General features: G+C 49.9%; 1 protein-coding gene and 1 long non-coding RNA gene across 2 annotated transcripts in view; one reads left to right on the plus strand and one right to left on the minus strand.

Moving 5' to 3' along the window:
• ASB13 (ankyrin repeat and SOCS box containing 13) overlaps positions 1 to 7,303 on the plus strand; it is a 21,986-nt gene extending 14,683 nt beyond the window's left edge. Inside the window, exons 5-6 of the mRNA XM_040451537.1 lie at positions 2,957 to 3,148; positions 5,072 to 7,303. Of these exons, the coding sequence (XP_040307471.1) occupies positions 2,957 to 3,148; positions 5,072 to 5,199 (320 nt within the window). The 3' untranslated portion in view covers positions 5,200 to 7,303. The remainder of the gene's footprint in view (positions 1 to 2,956; positions 3,149 to 5,071) is intronic.
• LOC121014866 (uncharacterized) overlaps positions 1 to 8,301 on the minus strand; it is a 19,456-nt gene extending 11,155 nt beyond the window's left edge. The window contains exons 1-2 of the long non-coding RNA XR_005783469.1: positions 8,186 to 8,301; positions 4,684 to 4,687 (exon numbers count right to left, since the gene is read on the minus strand). This is a non-coding gene — a long non-coding RNA (uncharacterized LOC121014866). The remainder of the gene's footprint in view (positions 1 to 4,683; positions 4,688 to 8,185) is intronic.
• Between the last annotated feature and the right edge of the window lie 773 nt (positions 8,302 to 9,074).

A 9,074-nucleotide genomic window follows, 5' to 3' on the forward strand; every position in this document is an offset into this window, starting at 1 on the left:
CCACGAAGCCACCCTCTTCCCCTCCCCTCTTTCCTCTACCCTGCCCCCCAGCCCCCATTCTAACATGTATGTGTATGTGCTTCATCTGTGTTTTTGTAAGACACTCGTTACGGGTTGGGGCATGTATTTTTAATCGACCTAAGTGGTGCTGTGTTACAGAGTTTGCCTTTTTGCTGTTTTTTGTCCTGCTCTGTAGTCTCAAGCCCCCCCACCCCCATGTACTCTGTTTGCCCAGGGGTGTGGCTCCCAGCTGCAGAGCATGCCGGACCCCTCCTAGTCTCCCGTCCAAGGGAGCCCAGCGCACGGTGTAAAAAGGTCCTGTTGTGTACCTTGGTACGCCACCTGGTGGAAAGAGTCACCTTCTGAGGCGAGGCCTGGAATCGTGAGAAGCCCTAGGAAGCGGGATGGAAGGGAGGTGTGAGTTGTACAGCCACCCCTAGCCATAGTGTTCTCCTTGACCTTGAGAGGAGCTTGACCGCCTGGGCCCCCTTCTCTCTTGCTATAAGTAGAGACAGTCTCTTTCCTCCCCACTTGGCAAGATTATTGTGACAATTAATGACCTGCGAGACAGCTACCTGCACTTCAGATCGTTAGACTTTACAGTTTATTTTTCGTTGCAAGTTTGCGTCTAGCGTCCAGACCTGCCTTTGCTTTATGACCCGCGGAACTATGCGAGTCTGTATTCTACCGGGCAGGTGTTGGAAGAGCGCCCTCAGGTGGTGGAGCGGGTGCACGGTGCGGGGATGTTTTTGAACGGATTGCTCTTTAGTACTATTTTTACCATGCATAGCTGTTGAATTCAATAGCTAGGTAATGTAGTCTTCTAACTGAGGGATTTTTTTTTTTTCCCGGACCTGACTTGGGAGTTTGGGCTGTGGGCATTGGAGAGCATTACTTGTATTGTCTCATTGCGGTGCTTGCTGTGTTCTTAGGGTCACGCGATGGCCTCTGTGTATGTACACAGTTTTTATGTCTACCAGGGGATTAAAACTATTTTAAGTCAGAAATCCGAATTACCCACTATTTTCAGTGGGACAGGAAATCTAATAGCCTTACACCCCTTATTTCCTGTTTTCGGCCTCTAAATTTATCATTACATGGAGACAGGCTGGTGATATGATTTCTTTAAACCCCACTTTGCTGATATTTTGTGACTGTGACTTGAATCTATTTTGGGGGGATAGCTTCAGTGATGCTGGACTCTTTGCTTGGCTTCTTTAAAATTCTTTTCTTCTGGCCACCTGGGTGGCTCAGTTGGTTAAGCGTCTGACTTTGGCTCAGGCCATGATCTCCATTTGTGAGTTTGAGCCTCACATTGGGCTCTGTGCTGACAGTTGGGAGGCTGGAGCCTGTTTCGGATCCTCTGTCCTACTTTCTCTGTGTTCCTGCTCATGTTGTCCCCAGAATAAATATTTAATAAAATAAAATAAAATAAAATGCTTTTCTCCTACCCCCCCTTTCTCTTATAACCTCCTTATCCATTAGGTGCAGACTTCAAAGAGGTTGGTATTTTCTTAAAAAAAAATTCCAAGGCTGTAGGAGATCCCCTTGCATAGAATTGGTGGTGGCCGTGCCCTAAGAATGACGCCTTACACAAATCATAGTTTTAGCAAAATCTTTACTTTTTAAAGCATCTAAAACTACTGGAATTAGCTACTACTTGTTCACCTCTTTCTGGGTGTCTACTATTGTCCCCAAAACAGATGGATTCACAAGTGAGACACCTCATCTCTTACCTGAACTGGTGGACAATGTTTGGGGAACATTACCTATTTTCCCTTTGAGCTTCTCTTTTGTGAAAGATGTTTATGTTTAAGGACTTTTCATCCATTCATGCAGCACATGTTGTTAGCACCCCTGCCCTGCACCCGTCGTGCGCGTGTGGGAACCATCAGAGAGCCTCAGGACCAGTGGGGACGGACTACATAGGGTCTTAGAACTGCTTCTGGGGGCGCATGGGTGGCGCAGTCGGTTAAGCGTCCGACTTCAGCCAGGTCACGATCTCGCGGTCCAGGAGTTCGAGCCCCGCATCGGGCTCTGGGCTGATGGCTCGGAGCCTGGAGCCTGCTTCCGATTCTGTGTCTCCCTCTCTCTCTGCCCCTCCCCCGTTCATGCTCTGTCTCTCTCTGTCCCAAAAATAAATAAACGTTGGAAAAAAAAAAAAAAAAGAACTGCTTCTGACTCACAGGGGAGTTTTCTGTTTTATTTTTCTTCTTTTTGCTTCTGTTTCCAATTATATTACTTTCTTACTGCGATCTGTATTTAGCTCTCTTGCCATAAGAAAAAACGTTAATTACCACATTTGGATCTTGAAAATGATTTTGAGTGGGGCGCCTGGGTGGCTCAGTCAGTTAAGTGTCCAACTCTGGACTTCGGCTCAGTCATGAGCTCACGGTTCGTGGGATGGAGTCCCTGAGTCTGGCTCTGCACTAACGGCATGGAGCCTGCTTGGGATTCTCTTTTACTCTCTCTCTGCCCTCCCCTCCATGTGCATGCACTCTCACTCAAAATTCTTTTTTAGTGTTTATTCATTTTTGAGAGAGAGAGAGCAAGCACAATCGGGAGAGGAGCAGACAGAGAGAGAGAGGGAGACCCAGAATCTGAAGCAGGCTCCAGGCTCTGAGCTGTCAGCACAGAGCCCGATGCAGGGCTCGAACCCATGAACCAGGAGATCATGGCCTGAGCTGGAGTCAGATGTTCAATCAACTGAGCCCCCTGGGCACACCTCTCTCTGAAAATAAATAATAAACAAATATTAAGAAAAAGAAGACAGGTGGAAGGCTCCATGGTCTTGTAGACAAAAAGATTTTGAAAAGGCTGTGGCAGAGCCCGTCTAGATTTTCTCTCCTGTGGGATCGCTTCTGTGCACTGTGCTGAACAAGAAGGTACCGGTCGGGGTTTCTCCTGGCTGCGCGTACCCTCCTCGGTGATACCGTTCCTCGCTTTGGACCCACAGGGGCCAATGTGAACGCAGCGAAGCTTCACGAGACAGCCCTGCATCACGCAGCCAAGGTGAAGAACGTCGACCTCATTGAGATGCTCGTCGAGTTCGGAGGCAACATCTACGCGCGAGACAACCGGGGCAAGAAGCCGTCTGACTACACGTGGAGTAGCAGCGCACCCGCCAAGCGCCTCGAGTTCTACGAAAGTGAGTAGAACTCACTTTCCTGTTGTTGTTGTTTGAGTGGTGCTTGCTTGTTTGGAATTGCACGAGTCCGCTGTGCAGGAAACTTTGTCCCAGATGGTCTGTCCAGCCCTGTACAAGGCAGTCAGCTGTCCCGATCCCTGTGAGCAGCCCTCGCTCGCCCTTCCGGGGACAAGGGACAAGTGATCAGGAAAAAGGACAAGACTTCTCTGGGTACAGATTTTTAAATGAGTTCACACCGCCTTACAACCACATGAGGCTTTCAAACACCTCTTGCTTATGGGGCGGGGGGTGGTGGTGGTGAATGATTTATTCAAATTTTTGTCGGCCCCACCCAACCAAACTCCAAAAGAATTTAGAGGCAAATACCATCCACATCTGTCAAATATTTCCTGGAAGACAGTTTTCCTGCATCCAAATTATCTGGAGATAAAGGAACATGGGAAAATGAATTTCTCCAGGACTTGTTTTTTCTCTCTCAAAGAACTTATTTCATGAATCTGCAGAAGTTGAGAATATCGTGTTTGGCTTATTTATATTTTTATCAAGCAGATATTTGCATCAAACATGGGGGATTTTTAAATATTTTTTTTAAGTTTATTTATTTTGAGAGCGAGCGAGCGGAGGGGAGGGGCAGAGTGAGGGGGAAAGAGAGAGAATCCCACGTAGGCTCCACTGCTCAGCGTGGAACCCAGTGTGGGGCTTGATCTCATGACCGTGAGATCATGACCTGAGCCGAAATCAAGAGTCGGACACTTAATGGGCTGAGCCATCCAGGCACCCCTCTACTTGGTTGTAAAGAATCGAATTGTTCCAGGGGCACCTGGGTGGCTCAGTCCGTTAAGCGGACTTCAGCTCAGGTCATGATCTCACAGTCTGTGGGCTCGAGCCCTGCATCAGGCTCTGGGCTGACAGCTCAGAGCCTGGAGCCTGCTTCTTATTCTGTCCCCCTCTCTCCCTGCCCCTCCCCTGCTTGCACACACATTCTCTCTCTCTTTCTCTTTCAAAAATAAACATGAAAAAGATTTTTATTTTATTTTTTTTAATTTTTTTTTTCAACGTTTATTTATTTTCGGGACAGAGAGAGACAGAGCATGAACGGCGGAGGGGCAGAGAGAGAGGGAGACACAGAATCGGAAACAGGCTCCAGGCTCTGAGCCATCAGCCCAGAGCCCGACGTGGGGCTCGAACTCACGGAACGCGAGATCGTGACCTGGCTGAAATCGGACGCTTAACCGACTGCGCCACCCAGGCGCCCCTGAAAAAGATTTTTAAAAAATTAAAAAAAAAAGAATCAAATCGTTCCAAAAGGCAGTTGTGAGGCCAGACTCTGCACATGTTCTGGCACCTCAGCTCCAGGGGCCTCCAGGTACTTTCCATCTTTGGCCCTGGTGTGCTGGCCTCCTAGCGGCAGGCTTTGTCTCTGGTCCTGAAGGCCGGACCCTCAGCACTGGGATGTGCATGCGCAGACGGTGTCAGCCGGAGCAGTTTTGTGACGCGTGCCACTTCTCGTCGGGCGCCTTGGCCCTGTCGCACACGGTACTGAGAGCCTGGACCCACAGGAGCCGGCGGCCAGGCCCCTGCCCAGCCCTAGCCCTTGCCCTGGCCCTCAATTGTCCGCAAGTTTGAGAAACGAGCCTACTAGCCTTAGATTAGTCCTTGGCTGACAAATCTGTGTGTCAACTTACGACTTTATAGAAAAGAGGAAAAACCTCCCCAGAATCCCGCAAAATGAAACCCCAGCGCACATCACCCGTATCCCATTTCCTGATCTTCCTTCCTAGGTCCCGTCCGTCTGTCCTGGTAGCCATCCAGGGAAAGCATGCAGGGCTGGCCTATTTCCGGTTCCACCTCGGTATTTGCTAAGTTGAAGGATGTTATGCTATTTCCTTAGGCTGACCTCATGTGCTTCCTGTTCCCTTTCAGAAACCCCTCTGTCCCTGGCACAGCTCTGCAGGGTGAGCTTGCGGAAGGCCACTGGCGTCCGAGGACTGGAGAAAATCAGCAAGTTGAACATCCCTCCCCGGCTCATCGATTACCTTTCCTACAACTGAGCTGCAGGCGCGCGAGGCAGGAGCCGGCTGGGGGCCCCCTGGCCTCTCCAAGCCCAGCGCTGGGCCACTCGGCCCTGCCTCGTCTGCGGCCGTTCCACTGCTGTAGATAGAGCAATGCTCCCGGGGGCCGTGCCGGCTGGCCTGCTTTGTCTTCTCTGCAGACTCCTGGACAGTGTTGCCAAGGCACTGAGAAGGCCCTGCCTGGTCCCGGCCATCCGGCGCTCTCAGGAAGGGCTCTGCAGGGAGCGCAGGGGAGGGCCGGGCGGAGCCGGGCACCGGGGTGGCCCTGGGCATCCGGAGGGAGGAGCCTGAGCTACGGAGGTCAGGGTCAGGTCCCGACCCTGTGGCCTGGGACAGCTGCTTTGGTGATATCCTGCCGCTTGGATGCTCTTTTCTGGAGCTGCGGTTGCCACTTTCCAGGGCCCACCTGTGCCCAGGTACACCCGTCACTCGGGGCTCTACACGGATCTTGGTCGGGGAAGGGCTCGGGCCGTTTATTCCCCACAACCAGCACAGTGCTTCTTGGGACCTTTTCAGGTCCCAACTCTGAAAAAGCTTATGTGGGGATAAGACGCTTGCAGAGCGTATATAGGCTGTAGCGCTTGGGTGCTGTCAGTGGATCTCTACGACAGGCGACGTGTTCCAGGAGTTGTTCCTGGCACGGAGCGCCGTTAGCCGACTTTAGGGATGAGGTGTCCTCTGTTCCTGCTGTTGCCGACTGAAACCTTCTCCTACCCTGAATTTTGCTCACTCCTTTGAAGCTCTGAAGTCGGCAGAAGAGGTCGCCAGCGCCCAGTGGGTATTCACAACCACCGATTCGTGCATTTTGCAGCCACTTACGGGACATCTGTTACGTTTCAGGAGTTGTCGGAGTGCTTTGAACCGGGTGGGAATCAGGCTCCCTGTCCAGGGCAGTGAAGGAATCTATTCCTGTAGTGCTAGAAACAACGAATTCCACACTGTAGGCAGGAGGTGAACTCATTGATATTCGGATTGCATTTGTCTAAGATTGTCTCCTAATTGAAAAGCCAAAACCGGGGAGTTAAACTAGAGGACAGTTGTACAATTAGCTCAGGTGTATCTAGTTTGAGGGCACGGGGAAGGCACCCTCCTATGAGTCATGCCGGAAGCCGGCGTCCCCAGAAACGGCAGTGTTGCCAGGTGCTTCCAGGAAGGCCTGCTGAACAGAAGGAGCCTGGATTGCTGGGCTGCATGACCGACTGGCGGGGTCTCTTCACGGTTCCTCGGTGGGGCCCACATCTGGGGGGAGTTTCACGGCTGCCGCAGGTATTTTCTGTCTGGGCTGTTTGAGCTGAGAATGAGCCACTCCCGTTCCGTTAGAGTCTGAGATCCGAGTTGGGGGTAAATCCGTGTTTTTGCATGTGCCAGTAACGACAGCGACAAACAAAGCACCTGGATCTGCCCGGGAATCTCTGGAACAGAAGCTTGCCCCTAGCAGTGAACGCCCACGACACTTCCTCACGCGGCACACCGAGTGCAGGATCAGACCCCACACCCACTGCTCAATAAAAATCGTTTGAGTCCATCCTTACGTTCCCGTGGCCCTTGCGTCGGGAGCAGAAACGCGGGACGGGCTTCGCCCTGTCGAGAGGGGTGCTGTCCTCTCCTCGTGTTTTAGAAGGTCACGTGATGGGGCCCTGCCGCCCCCCAGATTCATTCCCTCCTGCCTCTCCTTGTCTCCTCGTGCTGATGTACCGCCCTCAGGTGGGGACACGCTGCCCGGGGGATCAGATGACTAAGATTTTAGGGCCTCCTGTCCCTCCCCCGCTCCCCCGCCCCCCCCGCTTTATTGAGGTGTAATCGACATGGAACCCACCCGAACCCTTAGGGTAGGGTAGGGCTGTGACCGCAGATGCGTCTCTGCCCCTCGGAGCCCCGGCCTCCCCCACTGCAGCGGAAGGAGGGAGGCTGACTTCGATCATTAGAAGGACATCGGTGACCAACTCCTCAATCTTACACATTTGAAAGTGGGTCCCCGACACCCTCCTATGTTCTTGTGAAGCTGAAAAATAAGGTGATTAAAAGATGCCTTGAAAAGTATAAAGTGCTCCCCAAACATAAAAGTTACATGTTTGTGTCGGTACTGTGGTTTTGTTGATGTCTGTAGACTTTACAGCCGTGTAAATGATTCTCTTCTGACCCTGGGATGGTCCTGGCTTATTTCAAGATAGTCCTGACTTAGGATGGTCCGGACTTATTTCATAGATCAGAAAGAGCGCTCAGTTTACATCTTATTTATATATATATATATTTTAAGAGTATTTATTTTGAGAGATGCAGAGACAGCACAAGTGGGAGAGGGGCAGAGAAAGTGAGAGAGAATCCCAAGTAGGTTCTCGCTGCCAGCACAGAGCCCAACATGGGGCTCAAACTCACGAAGCCATGAGATCATGACCTGAGCCAAAACCAAGAGTCAGACTTAACTGACTGAGGCACCCAGGTGCCCCATTCAGTTTACATTTTAAAACTCGATGTGTCGCTGACAGATTTGGAGAGACATTTGCAGCACAGATAACAAATGACGTAATCAAAATATATAAAGACCTAGAAATCATTAAGAAAAGGATTCATAACCCAACAGATGAAGGAAAACCGGCGAAGACTCTGGACAAGAAATTTATGAAAGAGAAACCTCGAATGTCCCCTGAAGGGAAAAGGTGGTTAGTAATGACCAAGGAAATGCAGATTAGTAAATATTTAATTCAACAAAAGGATATCAATATATAGCATCTTCCTGATTAAAGTTAAAAGGTCTGATAGTTTATGTGGATGGGGCATAAGGGGGACACAGCTAATGGGGGTGTCAGTTGAAGTGTGTATTTTGAAGGGTAGTAGATGATACTGAGCCCCATTAGAAGTGCATACCACACGTGCTCAGTATTTCTCTTTTCATAAACGTACGTTAAACTCAGGCATATCCTGCAGAGACGTGTATGAGGACGTTTAGCACAGCAGTGTTGGTAACAGTTGGAGAGTATATTCTTATAATGCCTATGTTCTGTTAAGGTGAAGATGACTTAGAGTTACATGTTTTCACTAATAGACTAATCTAAATGCTAATAGATTTAAGACTTAGAATGGGAGATGGAAAAAAAAGTTGTGCACCTTATTTATGTGCAGTATGGATCCATTCATATCCTGAGTATCTAAGGATACCTGTGTGTATAGTCAATGCACACCATCACGGAGCCAATGTCATGCTGGGGTCTCCTCCGGGCGAGGAAGGGACGTGTCACTTGGGAACAGGCACAAAGGGAGTGTCATCTCTCTGTGACATTTAATTTCTTAAAGTTATAAGCAAACACAGAATTCTATTTGTTCAGGTTGGGCAGCAAACAGGTAACATGGGTGTATTCTCTATGTGTTTTGGTGTTTTGTGTTTTTTCATAATAACAATGTAAGGCCCAGAGGAGGAACAAATGGCAAAAATGTCTTTTAAGAAAAGAGGAAGAGATCCCTGCCACTGTTATAAAGTGGACTCTGTTTAAGAATACTTTTCAGCTTGGGGCATGCACCTGGGTGGCTCAGTCGGTTGAGCGTCCGACTTCGGCTCAGGTCATGATCTCTCAGTCTGTGAAGTCGAGCCCTGCGTCGAGCCCTGTGCTGATGACTCAGAGCCTGGAGCCTGCTTCCGATTCTGTGTCTCCCTCGCTCTCTGCCTCTCTCCAGCTCATGCTCTCTGTCTCTCGCTCTCAAAAAATAAACATAGAAAAAAAATTAAAAAAAAAATACTTTGCAGCTTCGTACCGGCTTCGAGGTCCTATTTTGGTCGGGAGACCTTACATTTCACAACAGTTGCTGACACTCGCTCACGGCCCATATTTTTGGGCAGGGAAACAGGTTGTAGCTACTTT

The sequence above is a fragment of the Herpailurus yagouaroundi genome, unplaced genomic scaffold (assembly GCF_014898765.1).
Source record: "Herpailurus yagouaroundi ecotype Mexico unplaced genomic scaffold, PumYag 203, whole genome shotgun sequence".
Lineage (NCBI taxonomy): Eukaryota > Metazoa > Chordata > Mammalia > Carnivora > Felidae > Herpailurus > Herpailurus yagouaroundi.